At 48.7% G+C, this 17,913-nt stretch overlaps 1 protein-coding gene and 1 long non-coding RNA gene across 31 annotated transcripts in view; one reads left to right on the top strand and one right to left on the bottom strand.

The window, feature by feature from the left end:
- DAAM2 (dishevelled associated activator of morphogenesis 2) overlaps positions 1 to 17,298 on the top strand; it is a 114,167-nt gene extending 96,869 nt beyond the window's left edge. For 18 of the 27 annotated variants that reach the window (XM_078000012.1, XM_015136291.3, XM_078000004.1 and 15 more), the window contains 10 exons: positions 41 to 147; positions 1,234 to 1,318; positions 3,921 to 4,027; positions 4,227 to 4,315; positions 9,354 to 9,522; positions 9,718 to 9,825; positions 11,408 to 11,468; positions 12,614 to 12,745; positions 13,800 to 13,970; positions 14,303 to 17,298. In XM_078000012.1, coding sequence (XP_077856138.1) covers positions 41 to 147; positions 1,234 to 1,318; positions 3,921 to 4,027; positions 4,227 to 4,315; positions 9,354 to 9,522; positions 9,718 to 9,825; positions 11,408 to 11,468; positions 12,614 to 12,745; positions 13,800 to 13,970; positions 14,303 to 14,527 — 1,254 coding nt within the window. In that variant the 3' untranslated portion in view covers positions 14,528 to 17,298. The remainder of the gene's footprint in view (positions 1 to 40; positions 148 to 1,233; positions 1,319 to 3,920; positions 4,028 to 4,226; positions 4,316 to 9,353; positions 9,523 to 9,717; positions 9,826 to 11,407; positions 11,469 to 12,613; positions 12,746 to 13,799; positions 13,971 to 14,302) is intronic. The other 9 variants (XM_028847600.2, XM_078000005.1, XM_078000023.1 and 6 more) reach the window with 4 other exon arrangements.
- On the bottom strand, positions 3,292 to 13,917 carry LOC106997934 (uncharacterized). Of its 4 annotated transcripts, XR_013416418.1 has the most exons (7): positions 13,780 to 13,917; positions 12,282 to 12,408; positions 10,732 to 10,956; positions 9,740 to 9,946; positions 4,216 to 4,356; positions 3,886 to 3,959; positions 3,292 to 3,504 (listed from the first exon to the last, which is right to left on the bottom strand). It is a non-coding gene; the product is annotated as an uncharacterized LOC106997934 (long non-coding RNA). The 4 variants fall into 4 exon arrangements; XR_013416415.1 differs by having other exon boundaries at positions 9,740 to 11,543; positions 13,737 to 13,868; XR_013416417.1 differs by having other exon boundaries at positions 3,292 to 3,500; positions 9,740 to 11,543; positions 13,737 to 13,868.
- Positions 17,299 to 17,913: the final 615 nt, after the last annotated feature.

Here is a 17,913-nt window from a genome sequence, read left to right as displayed (position 1 = left end):
AACACACACCTCAACCGTCCACTTGACTTGTTGGTTGCAGAAAGAGCTGGGCTCCACCGAGGACATCTACCTGGCTTCCCGCAAGGTCAAAGAGCTGTCGGTCATTGACGGCCGGAGGGCCCAAAACTGCATCATCCTTCTCTCCAAGTATGTGCACAAGAAGGTGGTTGGGTTGAATGCCTGGGGCACAAAGGGGGTGGAGGAATGGAGTGATGGCAGTCTTGGGCCTCTCCCTCTCTGCTGTCCCCCGGGAGGGGAGGGCATTGATCTAGAACTGTCTCCTGGGAACCTGCCTTGAGCAGCAGTTCGGGGCTCTGCAGGCAGGAAACTGCCCAGTCACGAGGCCCTTGCCCAGCCTGGTCAGCATCTGGCGGCTGAGTTGCTCTAAGCCCACGGAGGGCCTCGCTTGGCTCAGGCCATTGAGCAGCATGATCTCAGCCCCTAAGCATTTCCCGCGGCTGCAGAACAAACAGGGCAGTATCTGCGCTAACAGCACAGCTTCTGTACCGGGGCCTCCTGCCTGAGCCAGGGTCAGAGGGCACCACCTCCCATACTATTCTTAGTGCTGCCCCGGCTGCCTCTGAGACATCCTCCCCCCTTTCCTCTCACAAGCCCCCCGGCCTCAGTTTCCCCCACTGGATGGTGGAAAGAGTTCTGAATCCCCAGGGTTCCCAATGGGGGTGCATGTGAAGGGGATAGGGAAGGGCTATGGGGCTGTGTGGCTTCTCCATCTCCCAGACGGCAAGACTGATTGGGACAGCTGTGTGGGAGCTGAGGCGCTGTCAGAAGACTGAGAGCGATTCTGTGTTCTGAGAACGAAGGCAGCAGGAAATTGCCCTCTTAGTGGCTTGCCGATAATCCTGTCCTCCCGTGGAGATGCTGTGCATTTTTTAAGCATGAGGAGGAGGAAAAGGATCAGGAACTCGTTGCCCTGTCCCTTTGGTCTACATTGAAGACATCTCTCTTACTCCCAAATGGCCCCTATCAGCTCTGATGGATTATCAAGAGAACAGAGACCCTCACGTCTCTATTTTGACACTAAAATGCTCATTATCAAGTTTATGGACTGAATCATACTCGTTTAGTCTAAGAAGGCTTTGTAGAGGAGGTGGGGGGGGAGTACTATTAAATACATTCCCAAGTCCATGTTAGGGAATGAGGGAAGGCAAAGTGGTACCTTTTGGAGAAGAAGGTTTGAAGGCTGTCCTGGACTGAGGTGGGGTTTTGCCTTAGGTTGAAGCTTTCTAACGAGGAGATCCGGCAGGCCATCTTGAAGATGGATGAGCAGGAGGACCTCGCTAAGGACATGCTGGAGCAGGTGAGGACCCTCGTGGGAAGGAAGGGGAACTGAACCCAGGGGGCAGCCATGCCCCTTCCCAACAGCCCCCAGAGAGGCTACGATTTTTGGGTCAAGGAGAAATCAGGCTGGAAGAGTTAGGGGGAAGGTTTATAGAAACCTCCCTGGGCCAGCCCTTCTGGGGGAAAGCTGGAAAAGGTTGCGTGTTCTCCAGGAGTCATTCTCCCATGGCTCCCAAGGCAAAGTCAGATGAGGAATAGTGGTATCTTCCCCAAATCTCTTCCCCCTGAGTTTTTTTTTTTTTTGGGGGGGGATCCTTTGGGAAAGACACACACACGAGAACATCATCAGTTGGACTTCATTACAATTAAGAACTTCTGTTCATCAAAGGGCACGGTTACTGAGTGAAAAGAGAAGACAAACCTTAGAAGAGATTTGCTATACATACGTATAACAAAGATCATATTCAGAACAGAACTCTACAAATCAATGAGAAAATGATGAAGAAATCAACTTAAGAATGAGAAAAAGACTTGGGCGCTTCATGAAAGAGGATTTCCAAATAGACAATAAGCATATGAAAAGGTGTTCAATATGATTAGTTGTCAGAGAAATATAGTCAGCCACAGTAAGGGGGCACCACACACCCACCAGAGTAGCTAAAATTAAAAAGACTGACAATGCCATGTGCTGATGAGGATGTGAAGAAATTGGAATGCTCATGTGGCACAATTATTTTGGAAAACGACTTGGAAGTGCACTGTACAGCTAAACATACACCCACCCTATTGCCTAGTAATCCCACTCTCAGGTGTAACTCCAGGGAAACGAGTACAAATACTGACTAAAAGAAATACACAAGAATATAGTTGACCTTCAATAATGTGGGGGCTGGAGGCATTGACTTTCCGTGCAGTCAAAAATCCACATATAACTTTTGACTTCCCAACAACTTAGCCACTAATTGCCTACTGTTGACCAGAAGCCTTACTGATAAGATAAACAACCAATTAACACATATTTTTATGTTATATGTATTATATGCTGTATTTTTACAACAAAGTAAGCTAGAGAAAAGAAAATGTTATGAAGAAAATCATTAGAAGGAAGGCCGGGCATGGTGGCTCATGCCTTAATCCTAGCACTTTGGGAGGCCGAGGAGGACAAATTAGTTGAGGTCAGGAGTTCAAGACCAGCTTGGTCAGCATGGTAAGACCCCATCTCTACTAAAAATACAAAAATTAGCCAGGCGTGATGGCGCGTTGCCTGTAGTCCCAGCTACTTGGGAGGCTGAGGCAGGAGAATTGCTTGAACCCAGGAGGCAGAGGTTACAGTGAGCTGAGATAGCACCACTGCACACCAGCCTATGCAACAGAGTGAGTGAGACTGTCAAAAAAAAAAAAAAAAAAGAAAGAAAAAAGAAAATCATTAAAAGGAGAAAATACATATATTGTTCATTTGGTGGAGGTGGATCATCATAAAAGTCTTCATCCTCATTGTCGTCAGGCTGAGGAGGAGGAAGAGGAGTGGTTGGTCTTGCTGTCTCAGGGACGGCAGAGGCGGAAGAAAATCCACATACAAGTGGTCCTGCATAGTTCAACCCTGTGTTGTTCAGGGGCCAACTCTATTTATAGCACCTTTATTTATAAATCCCCCAAACTGTGAACAACCCAACTGTCCATCAATAGGAAAGTGAATAAGTAGACTGTGGTATATTCATACAGTAGAATCCTCAGCAATAAACAAACGACCATGACATGGATGAACCTTAGGCATTATGCTGGGGAGAAGCCAGACATAAAAGAGAGCATACAGCATGAGTTCAAGGACAGGCAAATCTGGTTAACGTCCTAGAATTCAGCTGAGAGCCTATATTCACTTGAACAGTTTACTGAAGTGATGCAAAATAACTTTCCTGGGGGATGGAAATGTTCTCTATCTTAATCTGAATGATTCAATGGATGGAGATTTGACAAAAATCACTGAACTGCACATTTAAAATGGGGGCATTTTATTTTATGTAAATTATACCTCAAGTTTGTTTAAAAGGAAAGACAAACCATTGAGCTGTACATTGAAGAATAGGGTACTTTAGGCCAGACGTGGTGTCTCCTACCTGTAATCTCAGCACTTTTGGAGGCTGAAGTGACACGATCGCTTGAGCTCACGAGGTGAAGACCAGCCAGGGCTACATAGTGAGATCCTGTCTTTACAAAATAAAAAATAAAAAAAAATTAACCCAGTATGTGCTGCACGCCTATATTCCCAGGTACTCAGGACCTGAGGTGGGAGGACTGCTTGAGCCCAGCAGGTCATGGCTACAGTGAGCTATGATTATACCACTGCATTCTAGCCTGAGGGACAGAGTGAGACCCTATCTTTAAAAAAAAGAAAGAAATACTGTATATCAGTTACATCTGAATTTTAAAAAAGAAAACAGAATTTCAGAGCTGGGTGCCCTGTCATCCCCTTCAGGCAGATGAAACAAATCTGTCCACACGAGGGTGTCTCTCTTTTTCAAGGCACCCTCCCCATCTTGACCTGAGTCAAGTGCTTCTCACACCCCGCACCCCATGTCTGCTGCTCACCAGTTGCTTGTGTGACTTGCGCCTGCTCTTTGCAGCTCCTCAAGTTCATCCCGGAGAAGAGCGACATTGACCTCCTGGAGGAGCACAAGCATGAGATCGAGCGGATGGCCCGCGCTGACCGCTTCCTCTATGAAATGAGCAGGTTGGGGCCGTGGGCATGGCGGGGATTCGAGCAGGTGGGGTTTTGGCAGGTGGGGCTGGGATTGGGGCAGGTGGGGTTCTGCCAAGAGGAAGGGGACGGAGGTGGGCAGGCTCGAGAGGAGGCTGGAGCTGGCTCCTGGAGCTGGGGCTGGCCTGGGTAGGGGTGGGATACCTCAAGACATGGCTCACCTTGTCTACAGGATTGACCACTACCAGCAGCGACTGCAAGCCCTCTTCTTCAAGAAGAAATTCCAGGAGCGGCTGGCTGAGGCAAAGCCCAAAGTGGAAGGTAGGGCTGAGGGTTGCAGGAGGCTTAGAGTGGAGAGGCATCTGAGAAAGGGAGGGTGGGTGGGAGCCAGTGAACAGAGGCAGAGGGAAACCCCTTTCTTATTCTCAACCCCAAAGCAAAAGCAAAACCTCAAAGACAAAATGTAAAATGATTATAAAAATATGCACTTTCTTACATTAGCACATGCACCAACCTTGTGACATGTTCCTTATGCCTCAGCATGCAAGCTCTCCAAGGTGGGGCATCTATTGACATCTGCCCCAGCATGGGATGGAAAGGTAGAAAAGATAATAATAGCCACACCTACAACAATGCCTGGCTGGGACTGAGCTCATCGGTCTTTACCCTACTTGAGAGGTACTAGGCTCATAGAAGACTTCTGAGCATGTGAGTTTAAGTGTGAGCCATTCAGAAAGTAGGAAACTGCACAAGCTGATTTCTAGAGGCATCTGATTTTCTGAGTCAGGGAACACCTCCAACACAGGCCATTTCCAGATGAGAAATTTGTAGTTCAATGAGAACCACGCGCCAAGCACTGTGTGAAGCACTCTGCTTGGTTGGTCCTCATTTGGTCATCACAGGAATCCCACCGGTGGGTGCTATTATTAACTTCCGTGTGCCTCCATTCTCTCCTCTCTAAAGTGGGGCTATGTTAATGTCCCGAGGCTATGACACTGGTGAGTGGTGGAACCAGGGTAGGAATGCAGATGGCTGATCTTCAAAATCAGTCCCTTCCCTCTTGTCCTCTAGTACTTCCCAGGGGCTGCCTGTGCTGATGGCAGAGTAGGGAGGGGTGTGGAGTTGTTGGGAGAGGCAGGAGGTCAGGATGGTGGGCAGACATGTGGACCCAGGAGGCAATAAGCAGCAGAGGCTGGGAGGCTCATCTGTGGAGAGGACAGGGTCGGAAGAGGGGAGCAAGAAAGCCTGTTACCAGGATGTTGAGGTTACCAGGCTGGGGGCAGAACAGAACATGGGCACCCCCTGCTGGACACCTGGGCCAGTCAGTACTCCCTGAGATGCCCAGTCCAGAGAGTAGCCCTTCCTGAAATCCATTGACATGCTTCAGGGAGAGTTTTTAGATAGGGTGGAACACGTAGAGTTAAGCCAGACACTTTCTGTAATCAGATCTCGTTGCCCCTCACACTACACACACACGCATACACACACACAGCAAGGGACCTACAGGTGGTAAGCATAGATAACAGCAGTGACTCTCCATTTCCAAGGTCTGGCCATATCTCCTGCCCTGGTGATGGGTGAATCCTTATCTTCTTCACAGCTTTCTTTCATCCTGCTGCAGACTGCCTTTGGAGCATGCAGCACAAATATGGGGTTCAGTGCAAGACATGTGTGCACAACTATTTGTATATCTTGGGTCAGTGGAACAAACATGAGCCATTGCCATTTGGAGATTCAGAACCAGAGTAGCTTAGCCACCAGAAAGGTTTAATCTCACACAGTTTCCTGCTCCCAGGAGCCTAAGAATTAGTCAGTGGAGGCCAGGTACGGTGGCTCACACCTGTAATCCCAGCACTTTGGGAGGCCAAGGTGGGCGGATCATAAGGTCAGGAGATTGAGACCACTTTGGCTAATACGGTGAAACCCTGTCACTACTAAAAAATATAAAAAAATTAGCCGGGCATGGTGGTGGGTGTCTGTAGTCCCAGCTACTGGGGAGGCTGAGGCAGGAGAACAGCATGAACCCAGGAGGCGGAGCTTTCAGTGAGCCGACATGGCACCACTGCACTCCAGCCTGGGTGACAGAGCAAGACTCTGTCTCAAAAAAGGAAAAAAAAAAAAAGAGTCAGTGGATACTCAGGAAAGAGTCTCCCTTTGATATCAAGCTAAGCCAAGTAAGATGTGTTTGGGATAGCAAGATCTGCTGCGGAAAGCTACTCTTCTACCGCTCTGCTCTATAATAAGTGCTCTGTATAGCAATGGCTGCTGTCCTTGTATAGACCAGACACAGGTCTCTTTCCTCTAAGAGCTAGGTAGGAAAGAGATGCCTGAAGTTGTGTATTATAGAATCAGATCAGTGTGTGTGACTGTAGGTGGAGAAAAGAGGAGTGTGCAAAGATGGGATTCTTATTCTTCCTTCCGGTTCTCCCAGGAAGTATTCCTGGAAGAGCTAAGATTTAGCCTATCCCAGCTAGGTGAAGAGCTGTTGACACCTGCCCTCCTAACCCCAGCAAGGGCTCTGAGTCCATTTGCCAAAAGCCAGTTCACCAAATTTGACAAATTTTCCAGTTCTTCTATGAATATATTCATGAACTTATAATTCTTGAATATGTTCTTCTTATGAATATATTTATTGCTGAATACACCACATTTACCGATTCTTATTATAAATACATTCACCAAATGTAGTCAAGATGAATATGGTTGCAAATGTAATATTCTTATGAATATATTCATGAATATATTATTCTTGTGAATATATCTAAAATGTCAGAATTGCGTCTGGGCGTTTTCCCATTTACACTGATTTCCTTTGAACTCTTGTCATTTTCTGTTTTGCCAACATTTTAGCATTTTTAGGAGGATTCCTTTGCAAATTTTCCAAATAGCATATAAACCTTAGAAAAAACATCCCAACCAATATAAATTGCCAAAAACTTTCCTAAGTATTCTTTTTAAATAAACTTTTTTTGAAACATAACATGCATATGGAAAAGTACACAAATCCTAAGAGTCTTACTTGAGGAATTAAAAAAGGGAACCACATGTGTAATCAATACCCAGGTCAAGAAATAACAGCTTCCAACCCCCCGCAGCCTTCTTCATGTCCCCCCCGCCAAACTTTACCCCTTCCCTCCTCTCTGAAGGTCAAACCCATCGTGACTGCTAGATTAGTTTTAGCGGTTTTAAACTTTATTTTTTAAATTTTTACTTATTTTTTTTTTGAGACAGGGTCCTGCCGTGTCACCCAGACTGGAGGGCAGTGGTGTGATCTTGGCTCACTGCAACCTCTGCCTCCTGGGCTCAAGGTATCCTCCCACCTCAGCCTCCCAAGTAGCTGGCACTACAGGGACATGCTGCCAGCCTGGCTAATTTTTGTATTTTTGTAGAGAGAGGGTTTCACCACGTTGCCTAGGCTAGTCTCAAACTCCTGGGCTCAAGTGATCTGCCCACCTCGGCCTCCCAAAGTGCTGGGATTGTAAGCATGAGCCACCGTGTCTGGCCTGTTTTGAACTTTATATGAATGGAATAATAGAGTATGAATAATTTTATGCTGGTAACTTCTGTCCAACATTATGGTTGTGAGTTGTCCCTAGTGTTACGTGTAGCAGTGGGTTATTCATTTTCAGTTCTGCATTGTATTCCATTATATGAATACACCATAATTTACCCATTTGATTTGGAATTTAAAAAACCTAGAAACAACCCAAATACTCACCAAGAATAATGTGGCTTTTAGGTTATAGAGTATGTACGTGTTCAACTTAAAAGCTACTGACAAACCTTACTATTTATTTTTACAATTTTTTTTTTGAGATGGGGTCTCACTCTGTTGCCCAGGCTGGAGTGCAGTGGTGTGATCTTGGCTCCCTGCAACCTCTATCTCCCGGGTTCAAGCAATTCTCCCGTCTCAGCTTCCTGAGTAACTGGGGTTACACAGGCGTGTGCCACCACACTCGGCTAATTTTTGTATTTTCGGTAGAGACAGGGTTTCGCCATGTTGGCCAGGCTGGTCTCAAACTCCTGACCTCCGGTGATCCGCCTGCCTCAGCCTCCAAAAGTGCTGGTACAGCTTCTTTTTAACAGTTACTTATTTCTAACTGTGTTCAAAGCTTTCTACAAACTTTTAGCCAAGTCATTTTCATTTTATCTTCCTAGCAGCATCTTAAAGCATGTTCAGTTTGGCATAAGCCATAGATCACAGGATAATCTGGTCTTTTTGTTGCCACACTGAATATTCAAAAATCATATTCTGTAACTAGTAGAGAAAGTCTCAGGATTTGTGTCCCCCTTCTGCGCACCCACCATAAAGACATCATAGCTGAGGAAGGGCCAGAGCGCACACAGCAGAGTGAATTATTGAAGTTTTGGTTACTGTTAGCTTAGTTTGTATTTCTAGCAAAGATATCATTTAGAGCATTGGGGGAAAATGGTTAAGATGCCCAAAGGTTGGAAAAATCTTAAAAATGACATTCAACAGTACGTCAAGTAGCTTATTTCATCAAATCTTAGACACTATCAACTGAAAAGCATGCCATTATTTTATAGAACAAAAATAATAGAATATTATAATCGAGGACATGTTCTTTAGTTGATGAATTTTTTTTTTCTTTCCAAAAAACCAATAGAATGTAGCATTTCAAGACAGGCAGAAGCAATCCCATAATAGGTAAAATACTGAAGTTAAGTGCTAGGTTTAGAAAAGTAAAAGTGTCATATTTATGAGTATATTCATGGAAAGAATATCTGAATAATCTTTTTTTCTTTTTGAGACAGTCTCATGCTGTTGCCCAGGCTGGAGTGCAGTGACACAGTCTTGGCTCACTGCAGCCTCAGCCTCTTGGGTTCAAGTGACACTTTTGCTTCAGCTTCCCAAGCAGCTGGGATTATAGGCACGTGCCACCACACCCGACTAATTTTTTGTATTTTTAGTAGAGACAGGGTTTCACCATGTTGGCCAGGCTGGTCTCGAACTCCTGACCTCAAGCGATCTCCCTGCCTCAGCCTCCCAAAGTGCTGGGATTACAGGCGTGAGCCACTGCACCCGGCCTTCTTAATAATCTTTAAGTACATGTAAGAAAAGATCTTCTGATATTATCTTCTTGGGAAGAGTTGGCATGTCCTACAAATGGGGTGTCTGGTGAATTGGCCTTAGTGAAAGTGTCTGCTTCCCCTGGAGGTGGGTGAATGTGAAATTGATGGGTCTGCTGAGCAGTGGGTATAATCTCTGCCTCACTGAGAGTTGAAGACATTTGACAGCTCCTTTTCTGAACTTTGTGGTGGCATCTTCCTGGGGTGCAATGGGAACCACTGCCCTGCCTAGCCCATGCAGGGCTCTGACCTGTGCTTCCTCTCCCAGCCATCCTGTTGGCCTCCCGGGAGCTGGTCCGCAGCAAGCGTCTAAGGCAGATGCTAGAGGTCATCCTAGCCATAGGCAACTTCATGAACAAAGGGCAGCGTGGGGGTGCCTACGGGTTCCGAGTAGCCAGCCTCAACAAGATTGCTGACACCAAGTCCAGCATCGACAGGTGAGGACCTCCCTTCCTGGCCACTTCCTTGGCCTCTATCTCACCCTACCCTGGCCTCTCACATCCTCCCTTTATTAGGACGGGCACATCCTAAGACTCATCACCCCTTTCTCTTAACACCCCATCCTAGTTTCCCTCTGACCCTTGTGCCCAGTTTCCTCTGTCACTTACCACTGACCTGACTTTCGTCCACAGAAACATCTCTCTGCTCCATTACCTGATCATGATCCTGGAGAAGCATTTTCCTGATATTCTGAACATGCCTTCAGAGCTGCAGCATCTTCCAGAAGCTGCCAAAGTCAAGTGAGGGGCCTCTCCAAAACTTCCTTCTCCCCATCATGACCCTCATTCTTGTCTTACTTTCCTCTTTTGGGGTCTACTCTGGGCTCGATGATGGCTGATGTGAGACCTCGGTTCTTGTCTTCTGAGTTTAAAATAATTTAGACAGACACACAGCAAAGGGGGTATAGCATCGAACAATGTATTGCAAAACAAGAAGAATATCTTGTAAGTTAGGTGCAGAATAGACAGGACACCATGAGAGAGAGAGAGAGCATTCAGGGCGGGCTTCTTGTAAGGATGAGACAGCCAAGACCGGCACTAGGAAGACTCCCATTATGGGAGACTTACATGATAATTCATAAGGAGGTGGGAAGAACTGTTATTAGGAAGCAGGCTCTGAGTGGGCCTCTGGGTGCACATGTGTAGTAGCTATGCGTGCTTTTTCATATATTGCATGTCTCATTAGCATCTTACATTTCTACCTAGGGGTGTGTTTTTTTTTTCACTCTTATATAATGAGCAAAGGGGCCAGTATGAGGATAGGTAAAATCAAAATGTGCATGCTTTCTAGAGGGGAAAGTCCCTACTGCAGATAGCTTTGCTTGAATGAGCTCATTACAATGCGAATGCTGAGGTTTATTGTGCTGACTGTATGGGCACCACCACACTTGCTGTGTTCTGAGAACATGCTCACTTCCTTGACTACCTATCCTGTCTCAGGGTCTGCTTCCGGGAAAACCAAACAAAGACAATTTGCTCTTAAATCCTGATTTCAGAGATGCTTCCAGAAAATACCAGTAGAAGAATGGGGAAACGAGCCAGAGATAGAAAGAATGCCAGTAACAAACGTTATTACGCCAGTTACCACTCACGGCAATTGGTGCTTAACCCCATGAGGAATTCTGGGAAACAGCATGGAATACTTACTTCAGTTTTCCCACCCGAAGGGCAAGGTTGCTGGGGCAATCAGACAGCATGTCCTCTCAGTAAGTTGGCTGAGGGGCTCTGCAGGGGCAGGGAATAACTCTCTGGCCACAGGTACAGGTGGAAGGAGCTTGGCCTCAAAAAGGAAGTGTGCATACAGTCGGAAGAGTTGGGGCCATGCCCTACAATGGATGGTCCAAGGAAATGTGGGTGGGGCACCAACAGCATCTGCTAGGCAAGAAATTAGACCTGAACATTTAGGTGATAGATGTCATCTCCAGGAAAACTAGAAACATAGTGGTACATGGCTCACTGGTATCGAATGCTATTGCTTGCAGGATCACATAAAGAGCTCATAAGCATTACCTGGTAGTAATAAAAATAAATAGTCTAAGCCAGAAGCCACAGGTTGGAAACGTTCTCATATTGCAGCATGACATTTCTGACCTGGAAAGATCTATAGAACGCAGGTTTCACCTTGTTAATTTATAGATGCACAGACAGAGGCACGAAGGGGAGGTGCTTTGTCAGGGCCATCAGTGGCCACACCAGGGCTGGAACCCAGGCTCACCGACTCCCAGGCCACTGTGCTTGGCTCTGCCCTCTTCCTGAACCAGCCTTAGCACCTCAAGGCAGGAGGTGATGGTCCTCATTCCCCTCCCTCTGTGTCTCCTCACAGCCTAGCAGAGCTGGAGAAGGAGGTGGGCAACCTCAGGAGGGGCCTGAGAGCAGTGGAGGTGGTGAGTACCTCGTCAGTGCCTACCTGGGTGAGGGCTGCTGTCGGCAAACACTGTTCATCACTGCACCCTAAGCTCCTACACAGGGGTGAAAAACAACGGGCACAGTGGGTACAGCTTCTAGCACAGGGTCAGCCCTCCCAAAAGATAATTGGATTACTGGGGCTTAAGTCTGAACCTTTTAAAAGGGGTCACCTGAGACTATACCCCTGTTACTGTCCAACTTGGTGTTTATTTGGCAGTGGAGTGGAATGAACCATACATCTAACCGATGCCTACACTGGATTCAAGTGCATGGCAAAGAGAATCCTCATCCCTTGACTGCCAGCTAGGGGCAGGAAGCACACAATGTGGCAGTGGGACCGATGTCCTCAGAAGGTTCTTCCTTACGTCTCTCTGCCTCTTTCCTGGGCCGGTGGAGGACCCAGGTCTCTTGTTCCCACCATTCCTGTTCTGATGGCTTCTCGGCTGATACTGTCTCTGGCCCGAGCCTTCCAGAAAACACCAGTAGAGTAGTGGGGAAGTGAGCCAGACTGGCCCAGTATGGGGGACCACACAGGTCCCCCAAACCTAGGAACAAGAGACCCTTCCCATCTTCACTGTGGAGAGAGGCAGTGGGTAAGGGGAGAATGGATTTGAGAGACAGATTAAGGATGAGAAAGAACATTTTGTTGCCACTGTGGTGCGGGAAGATGACTTCCAAATTTACAATTGTATAGGCCTTTTAAGTGCTGCTCCAAGTGTGATCCATGGGCCGGCAGCCTCTGAATCAGCTGGGAGCTTTAGGAAAATGTCTCTAATTTGTGCATGACTCACCTGAAGTCTTGTAACGATGAGTCTTGTTAAAATGCAGCTTCTGATCTTGTGGGTCTGAGAGTCTGTATTTCTCATAATTTCCCAGGTGATGCTGCTGGCCCCACGTCACACGTTGGGTCTCAGTGCTCTAGAGAAAGAAAGACAGCAGGGTGGGCGGGCTGCTAATGCTCATAGTCTTTGCCATCCTTAGAACTTTGAGACGCAGGGTGTTCCCTCTTCCAAAGGGCTCAATGTCCTGTGAGTGACAAAAAGGATGGGAGACATGGTGACCCCTGCACCCCTGATTCTCATCTTGGCACCAGTCTAAGCAGCACTTCGCCCTCCCTCCTCAGGAGCTGGAGTATCAGAGGCGCCAGGTGCGGGAGCCTAATGACAAGTTTGTCCCCGTCATGAGCGACTTCATCACGGTGTCCAGCTTCAGCTTCTCAGAGCTGGAGGACCAGCTAAATGAGGCCAGGGACAAGGTAAGGGTGCCCCAACCCCCACTGCTTGCCAACCCAGCCTTATCTAAACAAGCTCCTTCACCCATTCCTACCACTGACAGCCCAGGAGGGACAAACCCAGAGTTACAGAGCTTTGAGAGAAAACCATTTCCTTACTCTTAACAAGACAAGCCATGACAACCACATACCGCAAAGATCCATTTATCAGCTATCAGCTATCAGGCATCATGTTAAGTGTTTTAGTTCCCACTTGACAGATATGAACACTAAAATCAGAGATGCTAAGTAACTTGCCCAAGATTGCCCAGCTGTAAGTGATAGCACTGGGTTAGACTCTGACACTACAGCTCAGCGGTGGACGCAATTACTCTGCCTCTATCTGCTTCTCACCCTAACATGCCCATAGACCTCATGTATGGGGGTCTTATTAAAACACAGATTCTCATTTAGGAGGCCTGGGCTCTGAGATTCTGCATTTCCAACAGGAGGTGAACCTGCTGCTAGTCCAGGAAGCACACTTTGAGTAATGAGATCTTTCTTAGAGGATACTGAGTGGGTTGAATTAACAATGGTAGCTCTCAGTAAGTCAGAATAGTGCCTGGCATATATAAGTATAGCTACTCCTTTATAGCCACCAGCTCCTCTAACTCCCCAACACCACAATGATGTAGATTCTATTATTCCCATTTTACAGAGGAGGAAGCTGAGGCACAGAGGGGTTATTCACCTGATAACTAGAGGATCTCTGAAGTTCTGAGTTCTGCCAGGCTCTTCCTGACCTCAGGAAGGGCTTCCCAAGGTCTATACCCCGATCTCATGCCTACCCCTTACAGGCCCAAGGGTGGCTGTAAGGTGGACTGTGAGTGAACCCAACTCTTTACCCGTTTCTCCTTAGCCTTGTCTCTGATCTCGATGATGATGGAGGTGTCTTCTCGCCTCTTCCAGCCCTGCCCCCTGTGCCAACAGTCCCCAGCCTTGCACTGGGTTCTGCTCTGGCTAGAACCCAGCTAACCTCAAGGGCTGAGCCCAGCATGCTCCAGGCACTCTCCACCAACCCTGTTCTCTCCTTTGACAGTTCGCCAAGGCCTTGATGCACTTCGGGGAGCATGACAGCAAGATGCAGCCGGACGAATTCTTTGGCATCTTTGACACCTTCTTGCAGGCCTTCTCAGAGGCCCGGCAGGATCTAGAGGCCATGAGGAGGAGGAAGGAGGAGGAGGAGCGGCGGGCGCGCATGGAAGCCATGGTGAGGGGCCGTGATGGGCCTGGGACTGAGGGGAGATGGGTGCTACCTGGGAAGAGCACCCCCAAACTGGGGTGTGTGGGAGGAAGGCAGGGACTGAGGAGCATCATAGGGGTTGGATGTCAGCCCCAGGAGACAGAAACTTCTTCCCAGCCTGAGGGAAGAGAATGGTGTGAGGCGGGGAGCCTGTATGTCCTAGGCAGGAGGAAAGCGGGGCCAACGGATACAGGCAGGCAGCATGACCATGGCCTAGGAGTTAGCCCAGGGCTGGGGGGCTTCCCTGGCCTCAGTGCCTCTCCCTGAGAGGGTTCCTACCTCTGGCCCCCCGCCCGCAGCTGAAGGAGCAGAGGGAGCGTGAGCGGTGGCAGCGGCAGCGGAAGGTCCTGGCTGCGGGCAGCTCGCTGGAGGAGGGAGGCGAGTTCGATGACCTGGTGTCAGCTCTGCGCTCTGGGGAGGTCTTCGACAAGGACTTATGCAAGCTCAAGCGCAGCCGCAAGCGATCAGGGAGCCAGGCCCTGGAAGTCACCCGGGAGCGGGCAATAAACCGGCTAAATTATTGACCTGGGGAACTGGCCGCACAGGAGGCCAGGAGACAGGGATGGGTGAGAATGGGGCTGAGTGGAGGAGGTGGTGATATTTAAGCCATTTGGTGCTTGGTTTAGAGCCCTGGGCTGGGTCCTGGGGTGGGGGGCTGTGTGTGGCTGGACCAGGTGTACTCCCAACGCTTACCTTAAGGGGCTCCTCTCATCTCCTTCACATGGTTCCTTCTGCGCCCTGGCCCTAGGGATTATTCTGAGGCTGACTTGGACATCCCTGGAAGGCCTCAGGCCAGCTAACCCCAGGCTGAAGGGGCCCTGTTCCCCATCCCCTACCATGGGCACCCATGTGCTAGCACAGAACAGTTCCAGATCTCGACTGGAGAGGTCCACAGCCTTGTCCAGATTTCCTGTGCAGCATGATGGAGGGAGCCCCTGAGAGGGAATCTGGTGAGGGAATCCAGACTCCTGTCTCTCAAAGGGAGGCTCAACAGAACATTGACCTAGGGGCAAACTTTCCTCTTGAACGGAAACAGAGGCGGCATTATATATTCTAGTTAGATCAGCTCTGGTAGGTTCCAGAAAACAGTCAATGTTGGAAGGATGATGCAGGGACCAAAGACATCAGGACAGAATAACAATGTCTGTTTCCCAGGTCCTCTGGCCTCTCCCTGTATGTCTTAAGTCTCTCCCCCTTCCTTCTCTACCCTCACTGCCATCCTGTCTACTAATCCACAATCCTAGAAGACTCACCTTGGGTTTCCACAGCTATGGCTTACTACCAGGTGCTTGATGAATCTGGCGAGGGGCTCAAGAAAGACCTCATTCATCACCACACCTCATGCCTTGGGCATCTCCCATGTCCCCACCTCCTGGACACCTGGCCATTGTTGTGAAGCCAGACAGTGACCTCAAATGTTGCCTTGGAGTCCCCTATAGCCCCTCAGCAGAGGGCAGCACTTGAATGCTTAGCTCCATCCCACAGCTCTCTATTTAATATAAATTGCTCAGGCCTTCCCACCCCTTCTCTAACACCAGCCTCAAGGCAGAAGCCACAGTGGCCTCTGTTCAGCCTGCAGGTGGCCACTTGGAACCATGTGTCCACTGGCGTTGGAGAGTTGCTTCCTGAGAAGTCTGTGGGCCAGAGCTGCCCTCCGCATTAACATGCTGTCTCTAAGGGTATCCCCTCCTCTCAGGCGTTCGGATGGGGCGAACAGCAGAGCAGGCAAGGGAAACTGGGGGGTTGGGGATGGAGGAGGAAGGCTGAGAGGGGGCCACCCCACCTCTGGTACCCAATTTGGTTCTTCAGCCTGACCTGCAAAGGGCTCCTTCCGGTCCTCCCATCCACTCCCACCTTCCATTTTGTCCATCTTGTGCTGGCCTTGGTGGATGGGATGGCTGTATCTAGACAGTTTTTCTTCTAAAACTCCATCAAGGCTCTTATTTTCAATTCCACGCTCCGAGTTGGCCTTTCATCCTCTGTGAGACTGGCCCTGCCTGACCTCTACCATCGACCAGCTCTTGGCCCTTCTGCCCTTCCCTGTGTTTCTCACTTTCCAACCTAATCCCTGGCTCCGGGTTATTGCCAGTGGAGACTGGTGAGCTGGGCCCACTCTCAGCTGCCTATCTTCTGCCTTTCACCTGCATCAGACTCCTGGGGCTGGGACCGTAGTGTAGCTGTGGGGGAAGAAACACAGGGTCGGCGAGTCCAGCATGTGCGTTGGTTTGAGGGGGTGGGTGGCGCGTGTGTTCTGGTGGGAGGGATCTGAGCAAGTGCAAGCCTGGCTGACACAGGTGTGAAGAGGCCATCCTGGAACCCAGGTGAGGGCAAGATAAAGGCTTCCAGGCAGAACAGCTGCACAGAGTTTGGCTATACCCATCTGCACCCCCAAGAGCTCCCACTGCAAGACAGGTGTTGGGGAAGATGGGAGGTTGTGGGTGAGGCCTCTAAAGGTCCTCTCCCAAACCGGCCAAGCTGTCAACCTAACCCCCCAAAGGGGCAGGGAACAGGGGATGGCTCCACAAGCATGTCTGGCATTCCCACCCACCATGGAAGACTGGATACACACCTGAGAAGACAGGGACTATGGAAGCTGTTCAAGACACATTTGATCTTCAGAAAAGCAGAATTTGGTTCAACTGTTGACAGAGGACACAAATATGTTGTTCCAGAGCCCAGCCTTCTCTAAAAGATATTTTTCTATTTATTTTCTAGAGCTGGCCAGTGGCTCTAGTGCTAGATGCCACTGTAGCCAGATCTCCAGTGCCTTGGACCACGGACTCATACTCAACTGAGTAAGAAGGGGCTGGTGCCCAATGGGGATGGCTGAGCTGGTCCTTAATATGTTAAATGTTTTAGCCTCTTAATGTTTCTTGGTCTTGCTTTTTTCATGCCCTTCCCCACCGCTCCTGCCACCTTTAGATAAGTTTCTCCAGCTAATTTTGTGGCCAACGTAAAATTCATCGTCAACCTAACAACCTTCTCAGCAGCATTTCTCCCCTGTGATGGAAATCAAGTGTTTAGGGCAGTGGGAGAAGAAAATTCTCCAGGTGAATGGGGAAAGGTCTGGTCCAGCCTCTCCCTACTCCCATTCCATTTCCACCAACTGGGAGCTGTGACCATCTCCCCCGACCTCTACCAGGGATGCCTTCATGCCAGGGCTATTCTCACCAGCTGCCTCAGATGACAAATGAGGCTAATGGACAAAATCTGCAGTGTCCTTTTTCACTTGCACCTTTTTTATAAGAATATATTGTAATACTAAAAAATATTAAATTCATACCATCCCTACCCAGTCTGCCTTTAAACTTGTGCCTTCTTCCTATGAGGGAATCTGGGATGGGCTGGGGGTGGTGTGCTGGAGCCAGCTTGTACCAGCTCTGTGAGAACCAATTGTTTACATTTTCAGGAATGGAATTTTGCAAGCCATTTGACATACTGGTAGCTTGAAATTATTCAACATGGGAGTATTTATATCACAGAAATTGTCTTTTCCAGAGAGCTGGTTGTTAAACATTTGCCAGCACACCTTGGCATAGGGCAGAGGGGAGGCAGGCAGGGGGCACCACTGAGGACTCAAAGACATCCAACCAAGTTAGAGAGCCCAGCAGGCCAGAACAGTGTGTGTTTGGGGATGTGAGAACCAGGACCCTCTAATTGCCCTATCTGATCTCTAATAGCTGGTGATGCAAGCAATGAGCTTTGAACACCCCTGGCCACCACCTGACAAAGTTTCCCTTAGATGGTCCATTTCTATGGCCCCCCACCCCCACTCCACTTTATTCTCCTACAGTGGGGCTATACAGAGAATATGCCCTTAGGCCTTTCCAGGTCCTTCCTCTTCCTCCCCCAGGGAAATGTGTCTTGGGATAGGGTTGATAGGTGCACCCTTCCCCATGAAACTGCAGCA

The sequence above is a fragment of the Macaca mulatta genome, chromosome 4 (genome assembly GCF_049350105.2).
Source record: "Macaca mulatta isolate MMU2019108-1 chromosome 4, T2T-MMU8v2.0, whole genome shotgun sequence".
In the NCBI taxonomy this organism is placed as follows: Eukaryota; Metazoa; Chordata; class Mammalia; order Primates; family Cercopithecidae; genus Macaca; species Macaca mulatta.
Note: the sequence above shows the minus strand (reverse complement) of the source record. Positions and strands in the feature narration are given on the sequence as shown.